Below are 27984 nucleotides of genomic sequence, written 5' to 3'. Positions count from 1 at the left end.
TGTGTGACTGTATAACGAAGCAGAAGAGAATAAAGCAGCCCATTTCGCCTGAGTGCATGGGTCAAAGACAACATTCACAACAATGAAATGGAAAAGGAAATGCGAATCAATACCGGAGACGCCGGACATGCTGACAAATGCAGGTCCGAGATCAAATGACAGCCGGTAAGTCAAACAACGCCCAGTGCAGCAGGATAGAGGAATGTAAAAGAGAGAAGATGAGAAAAACAATTTCCGAGGATCTGAACATGGTTCCCATGAACAAACATAAATGGGTTTGTATCGATGTTTAAGATCTCTGAATGACCAAGGGCGAGCTCCCAATCGGTCCAGCCGAATAGGGTTACCCTCATTCTATGAATCGGATGGAAGTGAGTCCATGAAGCAGGATGGTAGTCATGGATTGAGTAGGTGGAAGTGAAGAATCTGTCTTAGTCCGCAGATCGCGCTCAGATTTTAATTGGGGAAAGAGGCGGTCCAAGTTCTGGGAGTTGCGAGATTGTTCGGCTATGCGCCGTCTCGATGTTCTTGGGCTTAGCCTTGCGAGGTCGATTATCACCACGAGTTTCGGACCCTGCTTGTGTTTCGTTACGGGTCTCTGGCCGCGGTTGCTCTTCCTCGTCCTGTGAGCTAGAACTGGAGGAGATCGCCCGTTCATGACTAGAAGAGGACTGAGGAGCATCGGACCTGTGGCTGGCGGTATCTTGTTCTGCTGCAGCTCTCAGCTCCGCCTCGTCCATTTCCTTTTCCTTTTGCACAAATTCCTTCTCGGTCCAGCAGCCTTGCCAACAATTCTTCCAGTCGCAGACTAAGAATTGAAAGCAGAATGCATCGATCTTCATGCAGGGTTGAAAGCAAATGCAGAGGTTTCGGTAGTCCATTTTATTTTGATCGACGTATGAATGGAGAAGGTTGAGATGACAGGTGATGGCGAAAAGGAGATAGTAATTATATGGTGGCAATTTCGAGAGTTCATCCTTCAACATTTGTGGAGCGGTGGTGGCGCCCTCACACTTCTCTGCGATCAAATCCTGGGTTGCTTTGGGGAAAAGCTCGTCGGGTAGCTCACGAAGCCAAGCTTTGAACATGGACCCGATTGTGTTGATGTCATATAAGTCCGGAACTTCAAAGAGATCAATATCAAGTTCTGTATCGAATCGTCTTTGCCAATGCTTGACCTCGCGACCACTTCCTGGGACTCGGTATAGACCTTCTTCCTCGCAGCCCTTGAAGTTCAGATAATCGATAGAGCGGTATGGAAGCGCAGGCATCCAAAATTCGGTCTTGTCTCGGCAAGCTTCCAACTTCTTGCAGATGCGGGTCTTTCGTGCCTGCTCGATCAGGGGTAGGTTAATTACTGAACAGACATAGGTATCGTCGTTGATCAGTTCGCGCTCGTTCGTGCTGCCGCTTCGAGTGATCTTGCCGAAGAATCCCTTCCCAGCCTTGCCTAATCGGTCTGCGGCGCCGGATGAGGATTGTTTTAGGTTGTTGAAAATAGCGGCCGATGCACCTGAGACTTGACTCAGCGAGCCCGAGGTGACCATAGATCCCCCCATGGCTTCGCTCTTTCCTCAAGGAATGCGAGTCTCCCTGGCGACTGGGGGGCGGTTGTAACCCATTCTGCTGAGGTCGCTCAGGGCGCGTCGTTGCAGAGCGCGGCGCACTGCTTGCATCCTTTTGTTGGAGCTCCTCCAATTTCGCCAACCCAGTCGAAGGACGTCTACCAGCGGACTTGTTACCCGAAGACTCATCGACACGAATTGATCGGGAGCGGGTCAGGAGATTGGCGAATCTTGGTTTGGCCTTTTTCGAGGCAGCTTGATCGGAATCAGTCCCGGCCTTCTTGCTAGCGGGTTGTTGTGTGCTCTTTTCGCTTGTCGCGTTTCCATCTATTGAAATCACATTCTTGTTAGTAAGTTCGCAAATGGGAGCTAGCGCAGAAGAATAGACCTCGACTCACTCTTCTCGTTCTCCCCTGCCTGGGCTATGACAGCTGGCAGGTCTGGACTCGACTCGCACAATTTGGGCGGCATCTGCGATTTACGATCTCTCGAGCTCCCTCGGCTCTTCGGGGGTTCAGTCGAGTGCTCTGATCCATCTGACCTCTGCGCTCGGTGAGACGTTTTGGGTGCCTTCAATGTCCCGAAGAATGATTTCGAGGCATCGCGAGAATGTTTCGAGGATTCTTTAGGAGACGGAAAACGCTGAGGAATGGCGGTCAGACCGGGGGTAGGGGGCTCGGCGGCGACAGACCCAGGCGAGGTTGGAATCGTTGGACTGTTTACTTTGCCGCTATCTTGCGTGACGGGACGAATAGTAGCACCCTTGAACAACGGGGAGCTAGATGTGGACTTGGGCGATCGAGGTGTCAAGGGGCTGGGTAGATCGGAGCTCTGGGCTCCAGGTGTCACTGGCGAAGACAGTTTGCCGTTATTTGTGTCTGTCTTTAACGACCCCAAATCGAGATTGGGTACTGTTGACTGTCTGGAAGGCATTTTGAATGTCGGTCGAGGAGACGCCGGGTCTCGAACGTGGGAAATAGATCGATTCTATATGTGATCGATTTCCAGACTCGATACGTATGTTCAATTTCCGATGTGGATGGTGGTTTGCGAACTGGGTGTTGGGCTGTAGGCAAAGATATGGTCAGCGTGTGTATTCAAACCAGGCGACCAGGGCTGGGGGGCTGAGTTGTACCTGATCACTTTCCAGATCACTGCAGTATCACCTTCAATATGGTATCTGACCTTCAGCTGCTCACTTTGACCGGGCTTGTTCGGACTGAACGAGGCCTACAAGACCGGGATTGGAGTTGTAATGTTTCGTTGTCCGTGGGTGGACGATGAGAAAATGCTATCGAGGGTGTCGGATCTGTCCAGTACGGTTATACAGTCAATAGGGTCATTACGACATGTGGAGAGTCACCAGAACATCTAAAAAAAAGACCAGTGAAACCGCATAAAGTCATGACAGATGCAGGGGAGGGGTGCACGGGGGAAAATAGCGAGAGAAGAGGTGTTGATGGACTAGGACAGGTACGGGGATAATCTCCAATAACAACGGACCACTTTGCGAACTCACAAGGGAGCACAGAGTAAGGGAAGAAAAAAAGAAAAATGGTAAACTCACCAGACCCCTCATGTTATGCCTGAAAAAAGAAGACAAGAATTAACCTTGAATCCCTTTTGCAAAAGTGATTTCCGGTAGGTAACGAGAAGGCGTTGGATGTCCCCCTCTTTTTAAGCGGGTCAAGGGATCGACAGGACAAGGAGGCAATCCCCAAGATAGCGAGAGCGTTTCACGTAAGAGGCCTTGGAATGGGTAGGGTTGAATGGTAGAATGAAGTGATCCAGAAAAGGAAGATAAAAGGAAAGAGCAGAGAAGAAGAAGAAAAAAAGAGAAAAGAAAAGAAGCAAATGACAGCTGAAGAGAGAGTCTGCACACCAGAGTCTCCCCTAATTAGCAGATTTAGCGTTGGACGTAGCGGCGGTAGGGGAAAGTTGGCACTGAGTGACGCTAGCAACAATTCACAAGCCCAATTCGACGGTTGGCACACGCTAACCTCTCCCGGGAGATGCGGCGTAAAAAAAAAAAAAGTGGGAAAAAAAAATAGAACCAAGAAATTTGGAAATGGGGGAAAGACAGCACTCGAAATTGAAGTCCTGGTCAGTACGGAGTAGTGGATGATGAGGAGGATTGGAGGTGAAGGTTGGAAGCATTCCACGGGGAAGAAAGGAAGTTCAGCAATCACGGGATTCAAGATGATCTTTGATCTCCCTTAATATGTACTGTATACCATAATTTTACATTTATTATATATATACGCAGTATATATATATATATATATAGAAATTCACAGAAATATTGGATCAGTTTTTCTTTTTGAGAATGAAAAGAAAAGAAAATAAGGGTGGAGATATTGTTTAATTTCCCCATTTAACATCCACTTCTTATTAGTTGAGACAGTTGTGTATCTTTGGTATGTCAACCAGCTAATCTGATGCTCTCTCCCCGGCTCATCCAAGGATCGCCCTCCTTTAGCTCGGAAAAGTGACGGTGGCCAGCATCATGTCAATCGTCGATAAGACTTGGAGATGATCTAATGGTCAATCATGGGAATCCGATCCGGTCCGCTATTTCCACCACGGAGAAGTCCTCCTTGACTGAACAATATGTTGCAGATTCTATAGGAATAACGCCTTCTTCTCCAAACCCATTTGTCGTATCTTCTATGTATGTACTGTGTATATTGATCTTGATGGATCTCCTCCCCGATTCTTTTTATTGTTCCCTGTACACAACAAATCTCATACCGATTGACCTCCACACTTCACCATTGGGTCTGGCAGTTAGAGCCACGGGCGGGATGATGTGCTTGTCTTGCGTTGCAGCGATGTGAATGATCATTGGTTGATCAGCTGATGTTTAGTGGAGATAATGAGAGCAATTGACAAATCCGCAGTGACGATTCTGTTCCTGTTGGTGATCCACGGTTAATATTTGACGTTCCGATGGTCAACTCGGCCGGGCGAACCAGCGATGTTGTGTGTACAATTTACTATGTCCATACCCAGTACTGTACGGAGTAACCGAGTAGAAAGTACTCCATAGTATGATGGAGTCAATGAATATCGTTGACAATTCCAGTCGATCGTAAGATGATTCTTAGTTGATCCCCAGTGACTGACAAGAGGTCAATCCTTGGAAGTACGTACCGATGATCCTTATCGCCCTTGGTTCCAATTCCATCCCACTGGTTTCTGACAGCATCAGGGGTAAAGCAGTCGTCAGACAAAACGTGTCCGGGCGCTTGAGTCGGACCCATCATCCACTTGGATGCATCGGTGGTCCGAGTTTCAGTCAATGCCCACTCATATCCATTCAGAAGCTCCATCTTTACACTGCCCTAAAGTGGGGTCCGGCCTTGTCCTCTTTTTTAAGAAAACATACGAGTGGCCCATTTGCCTGTCGCGGACATGCGGTCTGTGTCGGCGTTGGTGTTGGCGCCGGGGGGGCCGGCGCCAGCGTCTGCGCTTGAGGACCCGGGGATGTTCACGGCTTTCCGGCATCTTTTGGTTTTTATGTATGCATGCCGGTTTATCAATGTGTTGGCTAGACATGCACATGCACAGGACTCATTATTTCAGGATTCCATATGCGTAGATTTCACGTATTTTGGATCCTTTGGATTTGACTGCCTCTCTGGACACTTGCAGCAACGTCTCTTTGGTCGGCGAGAATTAACTGCAAATATACATATATATGCGGTGTACTATGACGATTCCCTTCTGAGCTGTTCTGAGAAAGAAAGACTTGCTGTGTGACCTCGGCGGCAGCAAAGACCACGAAACGACTCGCAGAGTCTGTTTGTTTCTATATCCGTCCATCAATTCAACCTCCAGTGTCCACTCTGTCCGTAGAATATTCGACATGAATTCTTCTGCCTGTCTTTCCATGTGCTTCGATATGAGGGTGCACGGGCATTCCACAGCGGTCCTTCTGAAACATGGCATGGCCGATCCGAGACTAGTGGGGAATTCGCGTGCACGGAGCAATGTGCAGTGCGACCTTTCAGGGGGGGGGGGGTGAAGGATTGTGGTGGCGGTGGAGTGCAAGTGGATTCTCCAAGTGGGACTCCTCAGCAGGATGGCATTCAAGTCATGTGATGTGATAAAGTAGGATGGAAGCTGGTCATGTAGATGTAGTACTTCACCTACACTAGTAGTGAACTGGTGTTCATCCCAAAGTGAATGAGATAAGTAGCTACTGTATTCTGTGCATTCACAATGCACATGTCGTAGGCAAAATCGGAAGTAGACTCGATGTCAGGTGACTTGTGAACTTAGTTTCCCTTGTAGACATGTATATGTTCAACTGTGGAATATATATCCAAAGAACAAGTTGTTCCATGAACACTAGATTTCGAACGTCAAAATCCAAACACAGGGTTGATGTTCAATCACTGACCGCAAAATCGAGAATGGATTCTGTACTCCAAATTCCGGCTATGAATTCACCAGCTTGACTCGCCCAGTCGCTTGGTGATTCTCAGCTGAAATGTGTCTGCTGCATACCAGGACTGTTTCCCGCAGTTTGTTACGGAAAATTCATCTAGTGTTACTGAAGACGGGGTGCAATTTAGCCGACTATGCTAGGATTTCTAACATCGTCTTCGATACAACGACGACGAGAGGATACCCAGAGCGATTCATGCTTCTCAAAAAGGCCAAAGAAGGAGCGACCAAATCAATTCGCAACGTGCAGGACAGAAAGAGACTTACGGTAGCTCATGATGAATTTCTACATCCCGACAAAGCCTATCCTCTCCAAATATGCGAAGCAATTATCGGCACAGCCTCAGTCATACGTCAACAGATAGATATTGCGTTCGTCAGACTGATCCCTGCAGTCTCCGCAATTTTTTCAAATTAATACTATTTCCAAGCAAACCTCCCACAGAGCCTCATATCAGGCCATATGACCAAGACGTATTCATGGGGTGGAATCTATGCTACGAGATCTGGTGTAATAGGTGCGATGGCATCTACAAACTATATTATGCCTCCATCTCGCCCTGCCGATTACCCCGAAATACCATTTGAATAACGGACGGCGATAGCGACAAACGCGAGATTTGCCGCGACAAACACGGCCATAGGTAGCATTTTCCAGGGTGACACTGGCAGTGTTACTGGATTTTTCTAGCTGAGCGATGGGAACACTTGTTTGAATGCTACCTGGAGGATAATCTGATAGCCGAGGGCTGGCAAATGGTGTGAACCGATCGATGTTTGGTATTCTGATTGATTGTCCAGAACTACGAGCGAAGTGTTACCCTGTGAATTGTGCTCCCTCTTCTGTTTCTAACGTGAGCTTTTCCACAGTTCATTTTGTATACAAATATGTTAACTAATTGTTCTCGACTTCTTCGACTAAGCCATTCAATCAATTTCACGTGATATACTCATGTGATCATCCCAGTTGATAATCACATGACCTCACGTGACCACTCGCACAAAACCGTCCCGATTCGTCGAATCGCCCAAAGCCACAATTTGCCTCGCGGCCAAAAAAAACCGACCAACCTGAACTTGGTTGATTCCAGCCTAGCGCCGCGGCTCTGAATTATCTGAACAAGTCCCCGCTTGTGTATCTCTGCTCAATGACAGCATGATCTAAGCTCGGACAATAATAGCCTTGAAAGCTGTTTCCTTTTGTTTTTCCCGCGGCTACTAACTGAAACTTCGCCCAATCACTACCTTAGGGTCCTCTATTTCCCCTCCAGCTACATACACCCTACAAGACATAACTATGTCTTTGGCACAAGGCCCTGGAAGGGCTGGAGGTAACTCCGGTACCTCGTCAGACCAGGAACTCCACATCCTCAAACATGTGGCATATATCAAGAACCTGGATACTGTGCGTCCTACTCTCCTATAAGGGTGGTCCGGTCTATGGGCAATCGGTTGACGGTGAAAATAGCGCAAGGATGAGTTGCAATACTGGTTGACCGAGCACTTGCGACTTAACGGGGTCTACTGGGGATTGACTGCGCTGCATTTGCTCGACCATCCGGAGGCATTGCCCCGTCAAGAAACCATCGACTTTGTTCTCTCATGTCAAAGTGAAAATGGAGGTTTCGGAGCTGCACCAGGTCACGATGCTCATATGCTTTATACTGTCTCAGCAATCCAAATCCTGGTCATCATTGATGCCGTGGATGAACTTGAGAAATCAGGTCGTGGTGGAAAGGAGAAAGTTGGCTCTTGTACGGTTCTCTCCTTACGCTATGGATGATTTTCTTGGATTGTTTCTCTCCTTATACTAAACGCTTTTAGTCATTGCCGGCTTACAGAACCAGAACGATGGCTCTTTTATGGGCGACCAATGGGGTGAAACCGATACTCGGTTCCTCTATGGTGCTTTTAATGCACTTTCATTGCTTGGTCTTCTCGATATGGTCGATGTCCCCAAGGCTGTCACTTACATCCAGAGCTGTGAGAATTTCGACGGTGCCTATGGTATCTCTCCTGGCACGGAATCTCACTCAGGTCAAGTATTTACATGTATCGGAGCCCTCTCTATTGCGGGTCGCTTAGATCTAGTGAATAAAGACCGCCTGGGTGCTTGGCTGAGTGAACGTCAAGTTGATAATGGCGGTTTCAATGGACGACCGGAGAAGCTTGTTGATGCCTGTTATACTTGGTGGGTTGGCTCAAGCTTAGCTATGATTGATCGGTTAGACTGGATTGATCGTAAAAAGCTTTCTGCATATGTCTTGCAATGCCAAGTTAGTTCATATTTCATGTCCAGACGAGAAGTACAACTTGTTGACCAAAATATTTAGGACCCTGAAGCTGGCGGCTTTGCTGATCGACCTGGTAATATGGTCGATGTTTATCACACACATTTTGGCCTCGCTGGACTCAGTCTCCTGGGCGTTGTGGAAGGATTACAAGAAGTAGATCCGGTATAGTAAGTAGCAGCATGCTTCTTTACTCCCGCCTTCCCAGACTAACCTCCCTTAGCTGTATGCCAAAATCCGTGATTGCCCGGTGTTTCGCTCGGTGAAAGGATTCTTGTATAAATTCTCACCCTGCGTCAACTACTTGACCTCTCAGTTATCCCTCCCACAATCTAATAACCCATGATTCTTTTGCCCTATGGATCATGGGATACAATGTGGGAGGAGATCATCTCCACTTTGACTTATTCCGCTTCATACCCCCCCCACAATAGCCTGAAGGCTGTTAAGACATCGTGGCACATTTACATACATCTAGCATAGCCTGATTAGTTATCTATCTGAATAACCATTCATCCTTGAAAAGATCTCCTACAAACGAATATAGTGGTTCCGTTGTGTTTTGATGTTACTATTTTGGGTCCTGCCATGGTCGCTCCTTCCCGTTGCACTGAAGAGTCACAATATGAAGGGTCGTGCTTGCCTTCACTTGCACCTTCCTATCAAAACCCTCTTCCCTCGTGACTCTCCGAGGCAGCGAAGGACTCAACGCACCGCGTGGTTGTGACTTCTTTCCTCACATTCTCTACGTGGACGTGTCCGTTTCTATTCGTTCATACATATTTCTTTTGAATTTTGTTCTCTCACTTCGAGTTTCGATATTTTGAAACCACAGTTTGGTCTTGCATCCGCCTGTTGGATTGGCTCAACCCAGTCCTTCCGATAGACCAATGGACGCCTCCAACCTCCACTGCATTATTTGCCCAGGCCGGCCTCGATTCAGTGACGTCTCACATTTGTTGACCCACGTCTCCTCGAAAGCCCATCTAGCCAATAACTTCAAGCTTCAAGTCCGCGGTCATCAGGACAAGGACGCAGTTCAACTGCTGAAAGAGTACAATGATTGGTACTGTGTCAATGACCTGCAAAGCCTGCTGTCTGATCGTATCAACACCAAGAATGATCGAAAGAGGAAACGAAAGTCTCAATCCAAGACCGTCGACGAATCTAATGAAGAACCGCCTACTAAAAGGCCACACCCAGGAAAGACAGCCGATGTCACTCCGGCCACCCCATTGATGGACATCCTGGAATATCTTGACCCGCGCCTTATGCAACCACAATCAACCGCTGGAAGTGAACAAGAAAGCACTGCAGCTCTTCCACCCGAGTATTTCCAGACTCCATCCTCTCACAGAATCCACGGAACCGCAAAAATCGTGCGTCTTGCTACCAAGAGCGGTTTCACCTCGTTCGTGAGTGCTGAAGATTTGACCGATGGGGCAGCGGATGATGGCCAGGAGTATTCCATCACCTTACCTGCGACGCCCAAGCCTACCAGGACTCGGGCAGGACTACGATTTAGTAAGCCAATCCGCTCAAAAGAGGAAACGCCGGATCCTTTCTTCGTATCTAATAAGCAATCCGAGAAATCGAACGAAGGTGACTCGGAGGATAAGGAACGATCGGACGAAATGTCCAGGTTAAAGGGGGTTTTTTGGCCGGGAATGGACATTTTCGATTCTGCAACACACCAGATGCGACGCAAGCGTAACCAGAAGAAGGATAGCACGGTTTTGAAGCTCATGGAGATTACCTCCGCCCTGGTGGAGCCCACCGAACAGATATTTTCGCTTGAGGGCGAGTTGTTGAAGGAGCGTGTGATCTCAGGGAATGTGGACGAAGATAGTCCGTTGAAAGGAGAGACTCCAATACCAAAAGAACGCCAAACTCGTAGCAAAAAGAAGAACGCGCTCCGTCCGAAAGATGCAAATCGCCTTATCAAAAAAGGCAGCAAGAAAGGTGCTCGCAGTCTCAGCTACAATCTTGGACAGTACGATGGTGCCGGATCGCCCCGTCGCTCTCCTCGATTGAACGGCATGCAGCGACCCTATGCTGAGGAAGATCCGGACTATGACTTGACTGTTCGGGCTTTTGCAAAACGACCTCGGGACGACTTCTCTATTCTCGCAGACTGTGAGCAACACGAAAAAGAGTCCTTTAGGGATCAGCAGCATGCGAGAATTCATCCAGCACAGGATACTCTTACCCGGCAAGACTGATCTTGGACCACAGAACAGACATCTCAAAGAATGCCGGGCGAAGATATGACGACCAAACTGTACCCGGAAAGGAAAACATCGAGCCCATACTGCACCAAAATGGGGAGTTACATTTCAGCGGCTGGAATTCTCCTCTGGCCAAGCGAAGTGGCATGAACCAGCATAATTATCAATCAGACTTCTTTTTCGCCGAGCACGAAGAAGATGACGATGTCAAGTGTGGGAACCGTTGCAACCCATTGTTTGCACCAAGCTCGAGGATGGGAATTAGTCTCCTTGAAGACCCTTCGTATGAAGATTTCACCGTGGCCGGCGCTGGCTGGAACATTCCACGAGCACAATCATCTGAAGCAACCATCTCTGAAAGGGACCAACAAGAACTTTCTGGTCTATATTTGGCCGGTGGCACCGATTAGATCGAGTGCTGGATTTGAATGGGTCGTCGATGACGCTAGATTGTCACGCATCAGACAAGGCCCAGCAAATCAACTCAAGACGAGTTGTCTTGGAATCGAAGTTTTTTTGTTTTCTCTTTTTCTTCTTTTCTCCTCTTCCTTCTCCTTCCTGTCTTCTTCTTCATTTCTTTTTTTTTTTCAAGAAACCTGATTCTGACTTTTAGCGAGTGATAGGAGTCTGGAGATTGGGTTTGCTAAAGTGTATTTTTTCACTGCGAATGCAGTAAATTATGTATGTACCGTGATTAGTTCTAATATCAATACTCTTCTGTGTGCAACCAATATCTGCCAATAATCAAAACACACTGGTTTAGAGAGTACTTCTTTACGCTCGAGCATTGAAAAGTTGAAGTTGTAGTCCGACGTTAAGTTAGTTAAAGTTAGTTATAGTCTCAGATTAGTCATCAACTCATTAACGCGTGAACGCGTCGAGCTCGGCGACTGCGGAGTCAACTGGGGCTTGCAGCTTGCGTTCACGTATGGCCGGCCATCTGGGCTTTTGAATCATATATTCTCGATTATCTCCATCGAGTGGGGTGATACGAAAGAATGGCGCCCCATTCCTCGCAATCATCGGCTCCTTCGCCATCTCTGAAGCGGAAGCAGCCAACAATCTCCAGTTTCTTTGGTGGAAAGTCCTCTCCACAAAGACCCTCAGACAATGCCAGTTCGACTCAGGAAAAGAGGACCAAGAAACGAGAAGCATCTGCAGTGGAAGAGAAACCAGTAGGAACCCTCTGTGAGGAAGATGATGAAGACGACGACATTGTGGCGCCCCCCCTCCAAGCGTGCCAGAGTCACATCCAACGGATCAGCGAAACAAAAAGACGATAATGAGGAAAAAGAAGGGACTATTCCAGTTTCTAAAGACATACTTCCACCAAAACCATCCCATACTTCCGAAATAAGCAGCCAACGAACCGAAATCTTCAAGTTCCAGAGCTCTGCGCCCACGAACGACGATATCGATTCAGAAGATGTACAACGGAAGAAAGAAAAGGAGAAACTGCATCAGAAATTCGTCCGCAAACTAGGTGGAGCAGATTGCCTCATTGGAATTGGTCGTACGGCTTCAAGCGATGCTCCCGTCGGAGGAGAAGCAGAAGAAGGCGACGAAGAGGATGAACCCGCACCACCACCAACAAAGGGCAAAGCAAGCAAGAAGGGCGGTAGCAAACTTACGCCTATGGAGAAGCAGGTCATTGAGATAAAGCGTAGTCATATGGATACAGTGTTGGTCGTTGAAGTCGGGTACAAGTTTCGGTTTTTCGGAGAGGATGCGAGAACTGCAGCGAAGGAACTAGGTATTGTGTGCATACCAGGAAAGTTCCGATTCGATGAACGTAAGTGGGATGTTTTTTTTTTCCTCTTTTCGTCATGGACTTGTGTATTCTGACCTGTAATTTTACTAAACTTATTCTCTAGATCCAAGTGAAGCTCACATCGACCGATTTGCTTCAGCGAGCATCCCCGTGCACCGATTGCATGTTCACGTCAAACGACTCATTACGGCGGGCCACAAAGTTGGCGTTGTGAGACAGATTGAAACAGCCGCGCTCAAGGCTGCGGGTGATAATCGCAATGCACCTTTCGTTCGCAAGTTGACCAATCTCTACACAAAGGGTACATATATCGATGATACCGAGGGATTGCAAGGCCCTGCACCCGCAGCTGGTGGTGCGTCGCCGGCTACGGGGTACATGCTATGTATCACGGAGACCAATGCGAAAGGATGGGGCAATGATGAGCGGGTGCAGGTTGGTATTGTCGCTGTGCAGCCGAACACGGGAGATGTGATCTACGATGACTTCGAGGACGGTTTCATGCGCAGTGAGATTGAAACCCGACTTTTGCATATTGCTCCCTGTGAGATATTAATTGTGGGCGAGATGTCTAAGGCTAGTGAAAAGCTTGTTAGGCATTTATCCGGGAGTAAGATGAATGTCTTTGGCGATGCAGTTCGACTTGAGCGGATGGCGAAAAAGAAGACTGCAGCTGCGGAGGCTCATAGTCATGTCTCTAGCTTTTATGCAGGGAAAATGAAAGCTACAGGGACAGAAGAAGATGTCCAAGCTGCTAAGTTGCTCCAGAACGTCCTTGGTTTGCCGGAAAATGTTACAATTTGTCTTTCTTCGATGATTGAGCATATGACAGAGTACGGCTTAGAGCATGTGTTTGATTTGACCAAGTATTTCCAGCCATTTTCGGCCCGTTCACACATGTTGTTGAATGGAAATACCCTGGTCAGCCTGGAAATATACCAAAACCAGAATGATCATTCGTCACGGGGCAGTTTGTTCTGGACTTTAGATCGGACACAAACTCGGTTTGGACAGCGGCTTCTTCGTAACTGGGTCGGTCGACCTTTGTTGGACAAAAGTCGGCTAGAGGAACGAACGAATGCCGTGCAAGAATTGACAGACTCTGCTCGAGCTGCTTCCGTGGAACGAATAAGGAGATTGTTGAGTAAAATCAAGAGTGATCTAGAAAAGAGTTTGATTCGGATCTACTATGGCAAGGTGAGCGATATAACATCTCTTGCGAAGATAAATCGTTGGCTCTAGCTCTAACCCAGTATAGTGCACCCGTCCCGAACTTCTTACTGTTCTGCAGACTATGCAGACAATTGCAATGGAGTTCGCAGACATCAAGAAGCCAGCTGACACCGGCTTTACCTCCTCTCTTATCAGTGACGCAATTGCCTCTCTCCCTACCATTGGCGAGGATGTGACTCGCTTCCTGGAGAAGATCAATATGCATGCTGCACGAAATGACGATAAATATGCCTTCTTTCGCGAGGAAGAGGAAACCGAGGACATCAGTGATCAAAAATGCGGTATTGCCAGCATTGAGCATGATCTCCAAGAACATCTCGCCGTGGCCGAAGAACAAATAGGCCGCAAGAAAATTGAGTACGCCACGGTTGCAGGAATCGAATATCTCATCGAGATCGAAAACAATTCGCTGGCTATTCGGAAGATTCCAGCATCGTGGGTGAAAGTTAGTGGTACAAAGAAGGTCTCTCGTTTCCACACACCGGCAGTTATTCAAATGATTCGCCAGCGTGACCAGCACAAGGAAGCACTCGCCACAGCCTGTGACAAAGCCTTTACAGCTCTTCTCGCCGAAATTGCTACACAATACCAATCATTCCGAGACTGTGTCCAATCTCTCGCCACACTGGACTGTCTCCTCTCCCTCGCAACCATAGCTCAACAACCAGGCTACGTGAAACCAGAATACACTGACGAACCCTGCCTGCATGTCGAACAAGGTCGTCACCCAATGGTCGAACGCATATTGACGGATACATATGTACCAAATGACACCAACCTCGAGAGCGAAGGCACACGCGCACTCCTCGTGACGGGACCCAACATGGGCGGTAAATCCAGCTACGTCCGACAAGTAGCCCTCATCGCAATCATGGGCCAAATAGGCTCCTATGTACCCGCAGAATCTGCAAAACTCGGCCTTCTAGACGCGGTATTTACACGCATGGGCGCCTTTGATAACATGTTAGCCGGCGAATCAACGTTCATGGTCGAACTCTCCGAAACAGCAGATATCCTGAAACAAGCCACACCGCGTTCCCTGGTCATATTAGACGAACTTGGCCGCGGCACGTCCACGCATGATGGTGTCGCTATTGCACAGGCTGTACTGGATCATATGGTCCGGTCAATTCGGTCATTGACACTATTCATTACGCATTATCAGCATCTCTCGCGGATGGCACGGTCGTTTCCTGGGAAGGAGTTGCGGAATGTGCATATGCGATTTACGGAGTCTGGGACTGAGGGTGATGAGGAGATTACTTTCTTGTATGAGGTTGCTGAGGGTGTAGCACATCGGAGTTATGGGTTGAATGTGGCTCGATTGGCGAATTTACCGTCATCTCTGTTGGAGGTGGCAAGGAGCAAGAGTTCTGAGCTTGAGGAATCGATTCGGAGGAAGAGGTTGGCTGCGTTGGTTGGGGATATTGGGCACGTTGTGCGGTCTGGTGATGGTGATTTTAAGGATGATTTACTGGATCGATTGATGGCGAGTGTTGAGCTGGTATAGCTTGATCGCCGTTCAATTTAGGCATTGTAGATTATTTCGAACTCGGTGTTTGTGTTTATCAAAAAATTACGGGCAGCTGCATCGAGTGAGTCGACATGAATGACTTTAAATATTACTATTACTTTTATTACAACTACCTAGTTGTACACCCAGCCGCCAACATAGACTCTCCTAGAACAAACTTACTACAGACATCATGTAAACGATGATGTCCGGTATATATTGATAGTATACTAATTGCACTTGTCATTTCTGACAAACATTGCGAGGCTAAGGATATTTTTCACATTTATAGCATCTATACCCAGGCCCCTCCTGAAAAGGTGGTAGTACGGTAATTGATGCAGAGTTGTCGTTGATTCTAACTTTATCAGCTGGCCACTCTATACTGTTGAGTGACATACACTAGAATGGGACAACTATCGTAGTTGTCCCATTCACGGAATCAACCAGATGATAGCCAAGTCTACAGTTGGTGTAATGGCGATTTGTCCATCTACAGTATACAGCCGAGCCCAGGCATTACAATTACAATCTCGACATGACAGAACCGGATTTTCAAATTTTTTTGTTTTGGATTCCATTGTTCTTTTTGTCGGCCAGACCTGGTTCGAGCCACGGCGTTCGATCTAAATTCGCATCGCTAGAGTAGAAAAGCGAAAGAAGAAAAATGCACATCACAACCTCGTTTGTCGCATTGAGCCCATGCAAACACGCCAAATGGACGTGTGAAATGTATTAAAACACCAGACCAGACCAGAACAGACCATCCCACAATTCCACAAACCAGCAATCGCGCAACCTCATTTCATTTCTCATATCAACAGGGTCTTTTTTTTAAAAGAAAAATTGAATCTGCTCGTTTTCTCTCCATCTCTCTCTCCCGTACGGAGACCAAGATCGACTTCAGGAACTTTGAGAAGCGGAGCCCAATAGGTCCGTTTAAAAAGTCCATCCACCCATTACTAAGACACCTCCAGGGAAACGATTTCGAGACAACAAGAGGCGAAAGTAAGTGGGCGGCGCGGCGGTTGAGGTGGTGAGGGTCGGGGAGTCAGAGATACGGCAAGAAAGAAAAAGCGTGGGACACAGTTTTGGCCGAAGAACGATCAATGAAACCGGACGAGAGGGATATGTGAGAGACGAAGAGAGACGAAAGACATGGCGCGAGTGAATTGTCGAAGAGGGATTTTAACGGAGACGGCGGGCCTCACGCTCGGACTCAAGCAGGCAGAGGATGTCGTCAACCTTGACTGTAGAGGTGTTAGCGGGATTATTGCTGTTGGTGGGATAGTGGTGCTGTTCATGAAAGCAGATGCTCGAAATTTCCATTTCTCCTCGAAAGATTGGAAAACCCAAAAATGAAATTCGTGATTCGTTGATCTTGAATGTGATCTTTGTAGGATGTCGATATTTTCATTCACAATTAAATTGCGGTTCCTCCTCTTCCAGAAAATTTCGAGATTGCGAACACTACAGCACCGGATTGTAATCGAAATCGCATACCTGGACCCTTGACGTTACGGATGATGGAACGGGAAGTGTCGTCCATGAACTCGACGCGGACCTGGGTGACACCACCACGGGAGCCTAATCGAACAAATATTAGCCATCTCTGCTTGTGAAAACTCCGCGATTCGATATGTTCAAGTGTGTTTTTCGGTCGGTACGGGGGTAGCAATAGCCCGGCGGGGAGATCGAATTTGTGCGGAACAAGTTTTAAGATTGCTATTTGAAGCATCTAGAGGATAGACGTACCGGTGCGGCCGAGAACACGGGTCACCTTGACGAGCTTGACGGGCTGCTTTGCGGAATCCATTTTGGAGGGGATGTGGTGAGCTCGAACGAGGTTGGTGAGTTTTCGGGGTGGACGGAAGTTGGAGGTTGAAGATGATTTTGCCTTGTGTGGGTTGCAAATTACGCGAGGGCTCAGGGCTGCGGACACCTGACCCGTCAGGCAGAAAGTTACTTAGAAGATGAATGAGTCAGCATAGATGAGTCATCATTACTGACTCAGGAATGACACCTTATTGCCTGAATAACTGACCGCCTGTATTGTCAGGCAGAATATTCCTAACTATACAATTTAGTTGCGACTAGTTGCGACTGCAATTTTCAATTATAATATACGATTAAGATGAAATAATAAGCTATAGTAATGAGTATCGAATGTTATACTCATACTGTATGTTAGTATACTCTCTGTAATCTGCATATTTGCATAAACGTATACTGATTCAATCTACACGTGGATAGCCCCGTCTCTTCACTGGCTCACCGGGCCCGGCATCGGCATCGGCTGCCCCTCCAATTTCTGCCCGCAACGAGCTCTCTTTTCTTCACTCCAACAGCCTCAATTGCACATTAATCCGGAGAGACTCGCTTTCTATTTAGTGATTGTTTCCCATTACTCCTCTATCTTCTGATTTCCCCATATTCTGCCCACTACCCTCTACGATATTAACGAATAATTCTCACCCCGCACTCCGCCGCAATGGATCTCGTCAACCAGTGAGTCACTCGAACAAAGAAGCTATATTATACTCCCATCTAACAATTGATCTAGCCTCGAAGGAAGACTTCTCTTCGCTGTCCCAAAAGAGTCAGTTCCTCAATTCCACTTCAGAACTAATAAAATAAAAGAAGACTGCTCGCATCACACCCTTTCGCAGTCCTTTGTCAAACCCGCGAAGTCAATTACTAACGACTATCAGAGGGCCGTCTCCAACAAGCAACCCTTGACCTTCTCTCCGGTGCTGATGTCCAATTCCGCCGTGAAACCCGTCTCGATATCGCTCTCGTCAAGAACCTCCCAATTGCCCTGATCTTCCTGCCTGCCGCCGACATCCCCACCTTCGTCGGTGAGGGCCGTGTTGATATCGGTATCACCGGCCGCGATCAGGTCGCCGAACACGATGCTACCCTGCCCGCTGGTGAAGTTTCTGGCGTCGAAGAGATTCTTGACCTTGGATTCGGTGGCTGCAAGCTGCAGGTCCAGGTCCCCCAGAAGGGTGACATTAATGAGGCGTCCCAGTTGGTTGGTCGCAATGTCGTGACTAGCTTCACTGCGCTCTCTGAGGCCTTTTTCGCCAAGTTGGAGGGTGTCGCGCCTGGTGAGAAGCTGAGCACTAAGATCAAGTACGTTGGCGGTAGTGTTGAGGCTGCTTGTGCGCTTGGTGTTGCCGATGGTATTGTCGATCTTGTCGGTACGTTTCCTCGTAACCCATACAATGATATCGCCATGAACGTCTTGAATCGCCTTTGGTTGAGTTCATGATTGTTTTAATCGTCGATTTGTTTTGCCCTGCTGTTATGTTTTCACGCACCTGCTAATCCTGTTAGAATCTGGCGAAACCATGAAGGCCGCCGGCCTCAAGGCCATCGACACCGTCGTCGAGAGCACTGCTGTCCTCGTCAAGTCCCGCAACTCCAATACAGACCTCTTGAACCTCATCACCTCGCGTATTCGTGGTGTTATCACCGCTCAGCGATTCGTCCTGTGCCAGTACAACATTCCTCGCTCCAAACTGGCAACCGCATCAAAAATTACCCCCGGCAAGCGTGCGCCAACTATCACTGCCCTTGAAGAGCCGGAGTGGGTGGCTGTTTCTTCGATGGTGGAGAAGAAGCGCATTGCAACTGTCATGGACGAGCTGATCAAGGTTGGCGCAACTGATATTCTTGTCTTGAATATCGCGAATTCGCGAACCGATTAGAGCGATTATTTAATGCCAAACGTGAGGTTATGATCTTTTATGATCTTTCTAGGCCTGCACAGTAAGGCCTCTTCTTTTGTTTGCTTTTTGCTTTATCGGATAGTTATTTGTTCATGGGGTTTTCGTTTTATTTATTTCATGATTGGGCTTGTTTTTGCCAGAATATTTACGTTGTTTTTGGGGACGCGGGCAAATCAAAATGTCGTATATAGAAGCATTGGGTTGTACAGCGAGTTTAAAATCATGGAATGTTCTCTTTATGTTCATATTGCTGGTGGTATTCTGCGCTTTTCCCATAAGAAGTCCTCCTATTAAGAAGCTAAGAGGAACATACAATTATCCACCGCTTCACGGAGCCATTAGAAGAAGCTGGGCTGGCTGGTTCTGAGCTTCAAGCCTTGGAAACTCCCATTCCTTCAATCGCTGCTCATCCCACAACGCATACCCCCATCCCCAATTGTCCCTCTCAACTTGATTCAAGTCGATTGAAAGCATAGCCCATTCATAGGATAACCCCAAATCTTCTTGGCCCAGGCACAAGGCTTTCCATCCCGCAGAAGGCTGCTCTGTGGCAGGTAGAGTAGACCAAAACTGCCTAAAGTCACTCCGTCGCTCGTGTTGATCCGCAGGGTAAATATGAGGAATCTTCTCCACTGGTGTAATCACAGGAATTTCTCGCCCAGGGAACAGCTCGTGAGGAGTAGGGTAATTAGGATGGGATCCGATTGGCAAGCGATTCCAAACCAGAGCCCAACGGCGCTCACGCGGGGCTTTAATAAGCTCATAAGCAAGATCCGGCCCCCAGGATATCATGAACGATGTCAGTTGTCGTCTTTGCTCGAAAAGTCGCCAAGGAGAGACCGAAGATGACGCATTCCTTGAAAAGCACCCGTTCAAAAGGAATGACCTGGCTGACAAGGGTATTTGAATCTCGTTTTGACCAACATTCTCGGCTAATGTCTCGTCGACTCCGGACTCGACTATTTTGTCAAAATCATTGTAAATGGATTCATAGATGGGGTCCAGTCTGTCCCGAAGGTACCGATTTACACAGCCCATCTCTTGATGTTCCCAATGTGGAAAAATCCCGTAGAAACACCGATACGCATCCATAAACGTATGGAAACCCTCGGAATATACAGAATGATCAGGGCCAAATCCAAGTTTCAGCTCTTCATCAAGAGATGTCTCTGAGTCTCTGTCGATAGGACCGAAAAGATTCTTCAGTATGTAAAGGCGACACAAGGCTCTGAGAAATCGAACTTGCTCCACGGGTGACATTTGGATATGTGGCCGAATGTCAATTTCCCACTGTTGTCTTTCTAACCATGGTGGTTGGGAGATAGCGGTTGGATAATCGTCCAGAAAGAATCGAAGTTGCTTATGCAAATGAATCAAATCAATGGTCTCTTCTAGATTGACAGGTTGTTCCAGGGCGAATTTCTCAGCCGCCGAGCGGAGAGTGAGCTGTTTGATTTCTTCCCTGCGTCTCCAGGCATCGAGAAGAGCGAGTGCTTCTTCTTTATGGGAACAAAAGCTCAATTCTCGGGATCGAATAACGAGAAGAGCCTCGCGTAGATTGTATGGAGATGAGAAGAGTTTCTCAACGTGCGTATGTAGAATACTGTACTGGGAGATTCTGTATGCTTCGTAACATGACGATGATGAGAGGATCAGTTTCTGGACATGCTCCAGATCTGGAAGTCTCTGTAGAATTTGGATGAGAAGCTCCTTGGGGAGTGTCTCCAAGGTCGGTTTTGTCTATAGGGTCCATGGTTAGGGGGGGCGGGTTTGTAGGCCTCATGCTCGTGAGTTGGAACTGTACCATCTTTTAAATTATCATTTCACGTGAACTTATAGAGTTCTCTTAAAGCCGATACTCGAGTGGCTGCGAGATCGTAAGTGAATGAACGTGGCGTGGCAGATCTGATATGAAGTTGAAGTTGGATGAAAGTGGGAGTGCGCGATGATCAGTGGAGAATCAAGGCTCACCGTCAAGTAACGACCGCATACATAGTACATACTGTCCCCAAACGAAAGGATGCATCAGCGAAATTAAATCCCTTTAACCTCTTGATGATTGTAGAGCACAGGAATCAGGCAATGAGTTAAAAAATGTAAATCAAACTTAGAAGATGACTTGGGCGAAGAAAAGGTCGTGGAGAGTTGATACATCACAGGCCACGCAGGAAGATGCAATAGCAATAGTATCCTTGATAAAAACTTGTTTAAAGATTCCTCTGATTAGAAGTTGATACTACTAGAACTGATGTTAAATACTAGCTTTTCTTTTATCATATATCTGGCAAAAACTCCAATTATATCTCGCGATCTGATTATCCTGCGTGGACTGGAGAATCTTTGAATTCTAGTCAAATCCTCAGGCTGTTGCAGTCAGATACTAATCCTGGCCCAATCCATTTCCAGCTACTTGCAAGGTCTTTGCAGCCTTGGATATCGAAATGGTCATCGTACCAGACTGTCGATGCGTAGTCTACTATGGATGCGACACGTATTTGGTAAAGCTGTCGCATCTGCCCTGGGCGTAGATATCATAGCCCGCTCAATACGAGATTTGTCTTGGTGGCGCGTTTAATGATTTGCTGAATATACTCTTCCAGCGAAGTTCCTGGTCAAATACCACTCCCAGCAGCTTGGCTGTAGATGATGGGCTCGATATCGTTTCCATTAGAAGTGACATGTCCTTGGAGATGTACTCGCCTTTCCCTAATGATGTGAATGAGCTCAGTCTTCTCTGCAGCGAAGCTGGACCCGGTACGTCGCGCCCATTCCTCGATGCGTGGGACATCTTCAGACTGTACCCTGGCCAAGTTCTCCTCACCTGAGCCTCCCACTCGCCATCGGAAATAGTCGTCAATGTCCATGCCTCTTCAACAGTCCAGCTATGATAGGACGCTACAACCTTTGTAGAGCCTTTCCTCTTCGTGATTTTTTCAAGCATAGCCGGAGGCCACTCAATTTCGACATCAACATCGGCTATTCTGGTTACAACGGCAAGCAAAATGAGCTCCAGAGCTTCCTTGCTCTCGCACCGTCAGGAAACTCGCCTCCCTGAGACCTGGAGCGGATAGTAAAAGGATTGGCAGGGAAGACATTGTTTGCAGACCCTCCAATTGGTCCTTGACGTAGACTAAGGGTGGCAGATTTACGTCGCAAATTCCTTTGCCGGACTGAGCAGGTCCACTCTCAATTCCCAGACACCGTCACCATATCCGATTCTTGTTATGATGCCCTTGGCGTCGTTTATAACCATCAAAGTCAGGGGAATGATGAAGGTTTGGTTGCCACTGGCATAATTCGAGAATATGATGTCCTTAGACTGAAGTTCAGACGTCGTGAGTTGAATGTATTAGTAAATGATGAGATGCAAGGAAATCTTAGTGTAAAATCGAAATGTGACTGGATTCTCAATTTTACGCCTTCTATAAATGTCGAATGTTTGTCCAGGGGCAGGAGCTTGTTTAACAGTTCACTCTGTAGAATCTAATTTTGGGTAAATATCCGTTTTACTGATGAGCGCAATTGGTTGAACATTTTCATTGGTCGCTTGCTTATTCCTTGAGTAAGCGTTGTCAATCACTTCAAAGTGTGAAGCTTGAGATCTCCGTCCATAGATGTGCCCAATAGCCATGTCTACTTAAAACACTGTAACTTCCATCAACCTTGATATATTGAGACGTATCTTGGCAGTCTGTGGGATCTTATGAGGTATGACCCTATACGTGCTCAACGCAAGTCTCTTCGCATGCACCGGCCTTTGGCTTGGGCACTTTGAGACTCCCAAAAGAGTGACCATCCTCCAAAGTAGAGACATCCCCCAGAGGCTGCAAAGCTCCCTTCTCCGCCTCAACGCTATCACTCACGCTTTTCTCTGCCTGTGTCAACTCCGGGTGCTCTGCTTTGAGTCGAGCAAATGTCTTCTCGGCTTCCCAGTTCCAGATCTTATCGCTGGCAAAGACCAGGTCCATTTCTTCCAATGTCCTCTGATTAGACTCGGGGTAAAGTGCCCACACGATGAGGATACTCAAGAAGTTAACCCCGCCAAAGATATACAAAGTCTTTTCATTGAGCCGTTTGAATATTGTAGGAAGAAGAAGTACCTATATCATGTTAATAAAATCCATGGATTGTCCTGATAGCAAGAAAACTCACTGTCCAACCATTACCGATCGACCACCCCACTACTCCCCACGCGTTACCGCGAGCACGAACTTGAAGAGGGAAAATCTCGGCAGGGTAAAGCCATGGAACTGTTAACCAGGTTGCACCGAAGATCATAGTGTAGAGGAAAACAAAGACCGTCGCTGCAGCCCCGACACCACTACGAGAACCAGGACTGGCTTCGATGGTAGCTCGGGCAAGACCTCCTGCAATGAACATGCAAATACCCTGTCCAATTGCACCCCAATACAGTGTCCAGCGTCGACCGATGCGGTCCACTGTGAAGACGCAGATCAATGTCGCAAACTATGTTGGGTCAATCAGCCGACTGTATTCATTCCAGTACCGGTTGGCCGAAAGGGAGTGAGCTCACCATGTATGTAATATTATTAAGGCCAGTCACCCAAAGGCGGTCCTTGAGAGAGATTCCAGCAAGCTGGAAAATGGTCGGACCATAAATGGTGATACCTGCAATCCCAATCCATTCCTGTAAGATCTGTAGCCAAATCACGAGCTGTACGCGACGAGCTGTGTGGAGTTTGCCGGATCCAATGCCAAAAAACATTTGAAAATAGCCCTGCTGTTTGGAAGTGTCTTTTTCCATATTGTTGATATTGATAATATCTTGGAATTCACATCCCGCTAGTCCATCATGTTCGTCATCTGCGCCTCGCAAACGTTCGAGGATGTAGCGGGCCTCCTGATCACGCCCGACTTTAACGAGCCATCGAGGAGACTCGGGCATGAACCAGATGACAAGAGATAACATGATGAGGGGCACAATTTGAAAGGCAACAGGAAACCTCCAGATAAATGATGATAGCGGATCAAAGTACTTTGAGGTTCCACTAGATGTCTGGTCAGGCCTGTTGCGAGGATGGATAATTGTAGATACTACTCACAATTCGAGCCAATATGCAACTACAACTCCGAAGATATTGAGCGTGAACTCTAAAGCGATGAATTGACCTCGTGAAGTATGTCCTACTGTTTCAGTCACCCAAACTGGAGTGATGGCGTTCAAAATACCAGTCCCTATGCCATTAAAGACACGAGCTGTAACTGGTTGTCAGCTCATTCACTGATAGATTCAGGTCATTATGACGAACCACAATACATCCAGTTTGCATTTTGAGCCGAACATTGCAAGCATGCGCCAATCACTGACCAGATCGCTCCCACACCAATTGTAGGGATGCGGCCATGGCGATCGCCCAGCCAACCGCCAAAGAAGCAGCCAAACAAAGTACCTGGTAGATAGTAAACCGCAACCTAGGGATGTGTCAATTTGGAAGATCCCAATGACTACATAACTTGCGAATTTGAAGCAGGCGGGAGATTCTTACAAGGCTTCCTTGAAGCAAAGGTTTCGTGACAATAACATTTCCCGATTGATCATCATAATATCCAAATTGCATTAACTCGGCATAGCTTCGATTAGTATTCACACCACCCATCAAACCTTGATCGTAGCCAAAGAAGAAAATCGAAGTGCCAGCTACCAGGATGATAGAATTGAGCAGAGATTGTTTGTATAGCCTGCCGGCGACGTTGTACTTGGATAAGGGGCCGTCGTAAGCCATTGTAGGCACGGGTTATGCTTTCAACAGCTCCCTTCAACAGTATATTAAGGATAATAAATCAAAGGCTGAAAGTAAATGGATTGCGGCGTGCGGACTTGGTGCGAATTCAATGTTCACTGAACAAATTTGGGCAAATTCATGAAATAGAGACCAACAGCGAGGGGGGTAAGTCGTCTTTTAAACACAGCGCGGCTTTTTTGGCCATTGCAGACTGGAGATGACAGCCTATGAGAAAATTTCTCCGTAATTTCAACCCCGACGACATGATTCTACATCAATAAACCCCATGGGGTTGGCAGAGTATCCACCTCGTATTGAAGCAGATTATTTCCGAAAAAGCTATGCCGGATATAGTAGATAGCGGAAACACGAAGACATGGTTGAAGTGTGACAAAGTAAACATTGAATGATACTGATTCGTTTGTACATCGCAATCTATACATTTTAACTCTTGTCATATTTGTAATTCTTGTAAACTTTGTAATTTTGTAATTTTGAACGATCGCCACACGCGGCGAGTTTCGCCGAACTCCCCGAGTGCCAAGCCGCATCTCACGGCGAATTCGACCGAAGCAAACGCCCTCCCTTCTCGAGATGTTTCACGGTGTTATACGCCATACTTTTTGATAGACTATTCTTTCTAAATTGTGATTGATATGGCCACAACTCCTTCTCTTGATTCGGCAATCAATCAAAGAGACCCATCGCCATGCCCAAGCAGCAGCGGCCCAGGAGAACAGACGGCGAAGAAGCGGAAACGGAATGGAGCTCATCATCTCGCCCGCGTATGTGTCCACCTCATTGGCATGAAAGTTTATGATCAACAGCTATTTCCTGCATTTTGCGGACAGAGACTGATATCTCTTGGGCATTTAGCAACGCCAACCAGCCTGCCGTCCTTGTCGAACACGAAAAGTTAAATGTGATAAAAAAAGACCTTGTTGTTCTCTTTGCGACTTCAACGGTTCTACATGCGAATATCCCGATAAAGTTGCAGGTGATCTGACGTGAATAGTCCCTTGATATTTGACCGGAATTGTTTTCAAACTGACGAAAGTTACTTCAGACTGGGAACTGCCACTCAGACCATTCTAGATAGGCTTGATCAGCTCCAGGGAGACATTGACGGACTGAAGCGATCTTTTTATCGTAGAGGTAAGAGCAGACATCTGCAATAACGACAGACTGACCTATCAGAAAACGCAAGCTCCAAAGAAAAGGAAAATAAATGCCGCCTAACTAAACTCCTAGCTAATATGAAGCATTCTTAATAGATGAAACCCACGAATCGGAAAGCTCCCATGCACATTTACACGTTGCATCCCGGGACACTGGTCAAGCGACGCAGAGCTCTAATGTGTTGGAGCCCTCGAGGGACTTTCTCCAAATTCCACCTCATCTAATGAGCGCGGATACTATTTTGGAATGGCCGATATTCCAAGAGAAATACCCTCGTGAGGCATTAATCGGCGGTCTTTTTCAACCAAGGGAAAATACTGAGCCCTCAGCCGGGGAGAGCTCGAATGTTGCTCCAGTTGATGACTTCATACGATCCCGAGGGCTACTGGCTCTTGATGACGAGCGAATACCGTCCATAATTGACAGATTTCTCCAAAATATACATACGAAGAATCCTATTCTTGATGTGGAGTCTCTCGTCAAACACGGACGCAAGTGTGCGGAACATGGTGTTGGTTGGGATGGACTCTCATGTCTTGTACTTCTTGCATGCGCGCTGGGAAGTATAGCGAGGCCATTTGATACAGCGATTGCACAGCAGACTGCCTTACCACAAGCGAATCTTGAAAAAGAATCGCCATCAGTGCGCTCTCTCGACATACACGCCCAAGAGCTGCACCAAGGCGAGTCGTACTTTGCTCTGGCCTGTCGTCGCCTGGGCCTGTTGAAGCCCACAATGATAGGAGCACAGTGTCACTTTTTTGCTGGAGGTAAGTCATACTTTGAAGGTTCTAGACTACCAGATTTATTAATATAAGGTCTTGAAGTTTTCCTTATGTACACTCTGCGACCGGTTTTGGCATGGCAATACTTCTTTCACGCCTCAACCCTCCTCCAGCTGCATCTAAAGACGACCTACGGTATCGGAGAAGGTCATACAGGGCTGCTGAAAGAACCATCCGGAATCTTGAGTGCCGAGCACCGAAAGATCAAAAGGCTCGAGCAAAGTCTGTATTGGTCATGCTTCAAGTCTGAGTGCGAGTTCCGCGTAGAACTCCCATTTCCACAATCCGAACTCAGCTTAGGCGACTATCCTAACCTTTTCCCTTCTCCTCCGTCTCCCGAAGCCACAAATGAAGGCGAGGCTACAACATCACTTCCGGTTTTCGCAGACTCGTCTGGTCATAGTGACAGAGTCTTAGCTCCCTTGGACACTTTCAATTCCTATTCTGATACACCTGACAGCCATGGACCGAAGCAACAGGCGAAGCACCTATACAATGAGGAAGAAAGTTGGTATTACTATCTCACAGAAATTGCTCTACGACGGATCGGCAATCGCATCATCAACTCTTTCTTCTGTCGAGATCGTTCGACCTGGATTAAGATAAAACCCTTTATTCGTATCGCCCAGGAGTTTGAGGTCCAAGTTTCATCATGGTCGGCGCATCTTCCTCCCGCAATGCAACATTTTGAAACCACTTCTGTTATTCGGGCTCCGCATCTTAATTCCCAGAGTGGGAATAAAGGCAATCATGTCTCGCGCGAGCTTAGCTGGGCAGTTGATAACAGACTTCTTGAGATGCAAACCTGGCTGTATCAACCGTTCCTTTATTATGTGGTACACGTGGGAGTCAGCCTCCTCCCACCAGAATTGAACCATCGTTCATACTACCAGCAAACGGCGACTGATCAATACGTTCCCAACGGTCAATACGACTCCTTTCCAAATTCATTTCCCTCAACTGAATCTCCACGTACCAACTCTGACAACATCGGTTTCCCCAGCACGCAACCTAGTGTTGGCTCTGCTTCGTCGATAGACAAAGAAGATCTGGCTTTCCTTCGCTCTATGGTTGTCTCTGGTATAGAGTGCAACCTGAAAACCTTGGATGTTCGCTCGGTAGGCCATCGGCATCATGGCTTGTGGTTTGATCTGCGAAGTATCATGTGTGCATCACTCACTCTTCTGGCTGTAGTCAAGAGTGGGAATGCGGCGTGGATCCCCGGTGGAGCAGAGGTGCTTTGGGGCCCGAAACCCGTTGATATGCACACCAGGGATTTGCCTGTGCCTATTGCGGGAAAGTTTGCAAAAGTCTTAGAACAGTTCGAATTTTGGGCATCAGAAGCCCCGGATATGTCGCGATATAGGAAAGTCTTAGAGGAAATCATCAGGGATGTAAGGGGTATGTGATCGGGTTAGTGGGTTTCTGGTCTTTGTATATTACCAAAACATTGTAATAAGGAGAGGATTATAGTAAGCTTTCGTAGTTC

The 27984-nt window shown here is 47.3% G+C and overlaps 11 protein-coding genes across 11 annotated transcripts; 5 read left to right on the top strand and 6 right to left on the bottom strand.

Moving 5' to 3' along the window:
• Positions 1 to 449: 449 nt before the first annotated feature.
• On the bottom strand, positions 450 to 2498 carry N7469_000863 (uncharacterized protein; the record flags this gene model as incomplete). Its single annotated transcript, XM_056639783.1, has 3 exons — positions 450 to 1513; positions 1545 to 1892; positions 1964 to 2498. The coding sequence occupies 3 exons, from the start codon at positions 2496 to 2498 to the stop codon at positions 450 to 452; spliced, it is 1947 nt and encodes a 648-aa protein (XP_056505540.1).
• A 2126-nt stretch (positions 2499 to 4624) lies between these two features.
• Positions 4625 to 4897, bottom strand: N7469_000862 (uncharacterized protein; the record flags this gene model as incomplete). Its single annotated transcript, XM_056639782.1, is given in 2 exon segments — positions 4625 to 4703; positions 4719 to 4897. The coding sequence occupies 2 exon segments, from the start codon at positions 4895 to 4897 to the stop codon at positions 4625 to 4627; spliced, it is 258 nt and encodes an 85-aa protein (XP_056505539.1).
• A 2417-nt stretch (positions 4898 to 7314) lies between these two features.
• On the top strand, positions 7315 to 8574 carry N7469_000861 (Rab geranylgeranyltransferase subunit beta BET2; the record flags this gene model as incomplete). The annotated part of the gene is made up of 5 exons (XM_056639781.1): positions 7315 to 7422; positions 7486 to 7771; positions 7842 to 8293; positions 8351 to 8478; positions 8532 to 8574. The coding sequence occupies 5 exons, from the start codon at positions 7315 to 7317 to the stop codon at positions 8572 to 8574; spliced, it is 1017 nt and encodes a 338-aa protein (XP_056505538.1).
• Positions 8575 to 9198: 624 nt separating this feature from the next.
• On the top strand, positions 9199 to 10946 carry N7469_000860 (uncharacterized protein; the record flags this gene model as incomplete). Its single annotated transcript, XM_056639780.1, has 2 exons — positions 9199 to 10444; positions 10549 to 10946. 2 exons carry the CDS (start codon positions 9199 to 9201, stop codon positions 10944 to 10946), a joined length of 1644 nt encoding a protein of 547 aa, XP_056505537.1.
• Positions 10947 to 11534: 588 nt separating this feature from the next.
• msh3 (mismatch repair protein MSH3) lies at positions 11535 to 15050 on the top strand (the record flags this gene model as incomplete). Its single annotated transcript, XM_056639779.1, has 4 exons — positions 11535 to 11773; positions 11898 to 12328; positions 12411 to 13504; positions 13566 to 15050. The coding sequence occupies 4 exons, from the start codon at positions 11535 to 11537 to the stop codon at positions 15048 to 15050; spliced, it is 3249 nt and encodes a 1082-aa protein (XP_056505536.1).
• A 1191-nt stretch (positions 15051 to 16241) lies between these two features.
• Positions 16242 to 16869, bottom strand: N7469_000858 (40S ribosomal protein eS28; the record flags this gene model as incomplete). Its single annotated transcript, XM_056639778.1, has 3 exons — positions 16242 to 16303; positions 16557 to 16640; positions 16809 to 16869. 3 exons carry the CDS (start codon positions 16867 to 16869, stop codon positions 16242 to 16244), a joined length of 207 nt encoding a protein of 68 aa, XP_056505535.1.
• A 675-nt stretch (positions 16870 to 17544) lies between these two features.
• On the top strand, positions 17545 to 18766 carry N7469_000857 (ATP phosphoribosyltransferase; the record flags this gene model as incomplete). Its single annotated transcript, XM_056639777.1, has 4 exons — positions 17545 to 17561; positions 17617 to 17656; positions 17767 to 18256; positions 18393 to 18766. 4 exons carry the CDS (start codon positions 17545 to 17547, stop codon positions 18764 to 18766), a joined length of 921 nt encoding a protein of 306 aa, XP_056505534.1.
• Positions 18767 to 19114: 348 nt separating this feature from the next.
• N7469_000856 (uncharacterized protein) lies at positions 19115 to 20594 on the bottom strand (the record flags this gene model as incomplete). The annotated part of the gene is made up of 2 exons (XM_056639776.1): positions 19115 to 20527; positions 20592 to 20594. 2 exons carry the CDS (start codon positions 20592 to 20594, stop codon positions 19115 to 19117), a joined length of 1416 nt encoding a protein of 471 aa, XP_056505533.1.
• An 805-nt stretch (positions 20595 to 21399) lies between these two features.
• On the bottom strand, positions 21400 to 21651 carry N7469_000855 (uncharacterized protein; the record flags this gene model as incomplete). The annotated part of the gene is made up of 1 exon (XM_056639775.1): positions 21400 to 21651. The coding sequence occupies one exon, from the start codon at positions 21649 to 21651 to the stop codon at positions 21400 to 21402; it is 252 nt and encodes an 83-aa protein (XP_056505532.1).
• An 852-nt stretch (positions 21652 to 22503) lies between these two features.
• N7469_000854 (sugar porter family MFS transporter) lies at positions 22504 to 24531 on the bottom strand (the record flags this gene model as incomplete). The annotated part of the gene is made up of 6 exons (XM_056639774.1): positions 22504 to 22887; positions 22940 to 23254; positions 23322 to 23796; positions 23851 to 24004; positions 24058 to 24220; positions 24295 to 24531. 6 exons carry the CDS (start codon positions 24529 to 24531, stop codon positions 22504 to 22506), a joined length of 1728 nt encoding a protein of 575 aa, XP_056505531.1.
• A 709-nt stretch (positions 24532 to 25240) lies between these two features.
• On the top strand, positions 25241 to 27904 carry N7469_000853 (fungal specific transcription factor domain-containing protein; the record flags this gene model as incomplete). The annotated part of the gene is made up of 5 exons (XM_056639773.1): positions 25241 to 25316; positions 25359 to 25446; positions 25598 to 25686; positions 25806 to 26480; positions 26529 to 27904. 5 exons carry the CDS (start codon positions 25241 to 25243, stop codon positions 27902 to 27904), a joined length of 2304 nt encoding a protein of 767 aa, XP_056505530.1.
• Between the last annotated feature and the right edge of the window lie 80 nt (positions 27905 to 27984).

This window comes from Penicillium citrinum, assembly GCF_028827155.1.
Source record: "Penicillium citrinum strain IBT 23319 chromosome Unknown utg000001l:1.0-4955037.0:1.0-4956770.0, whole genome shotgun sequence".
Classification (NCBI taxonomy): domain Eukaryota; kingdom Fungi; phylum Ascomycota; class Eurotiomycetes; order Eurotiales; family Aspergillaceae; genus Penicillium; species Penicillium citrinum.
The sequence above is the reverse complement of the archived record's forward strand: the minus strand, read 5'-3'. Positions and strand labels throughout refer to the sequence as shown.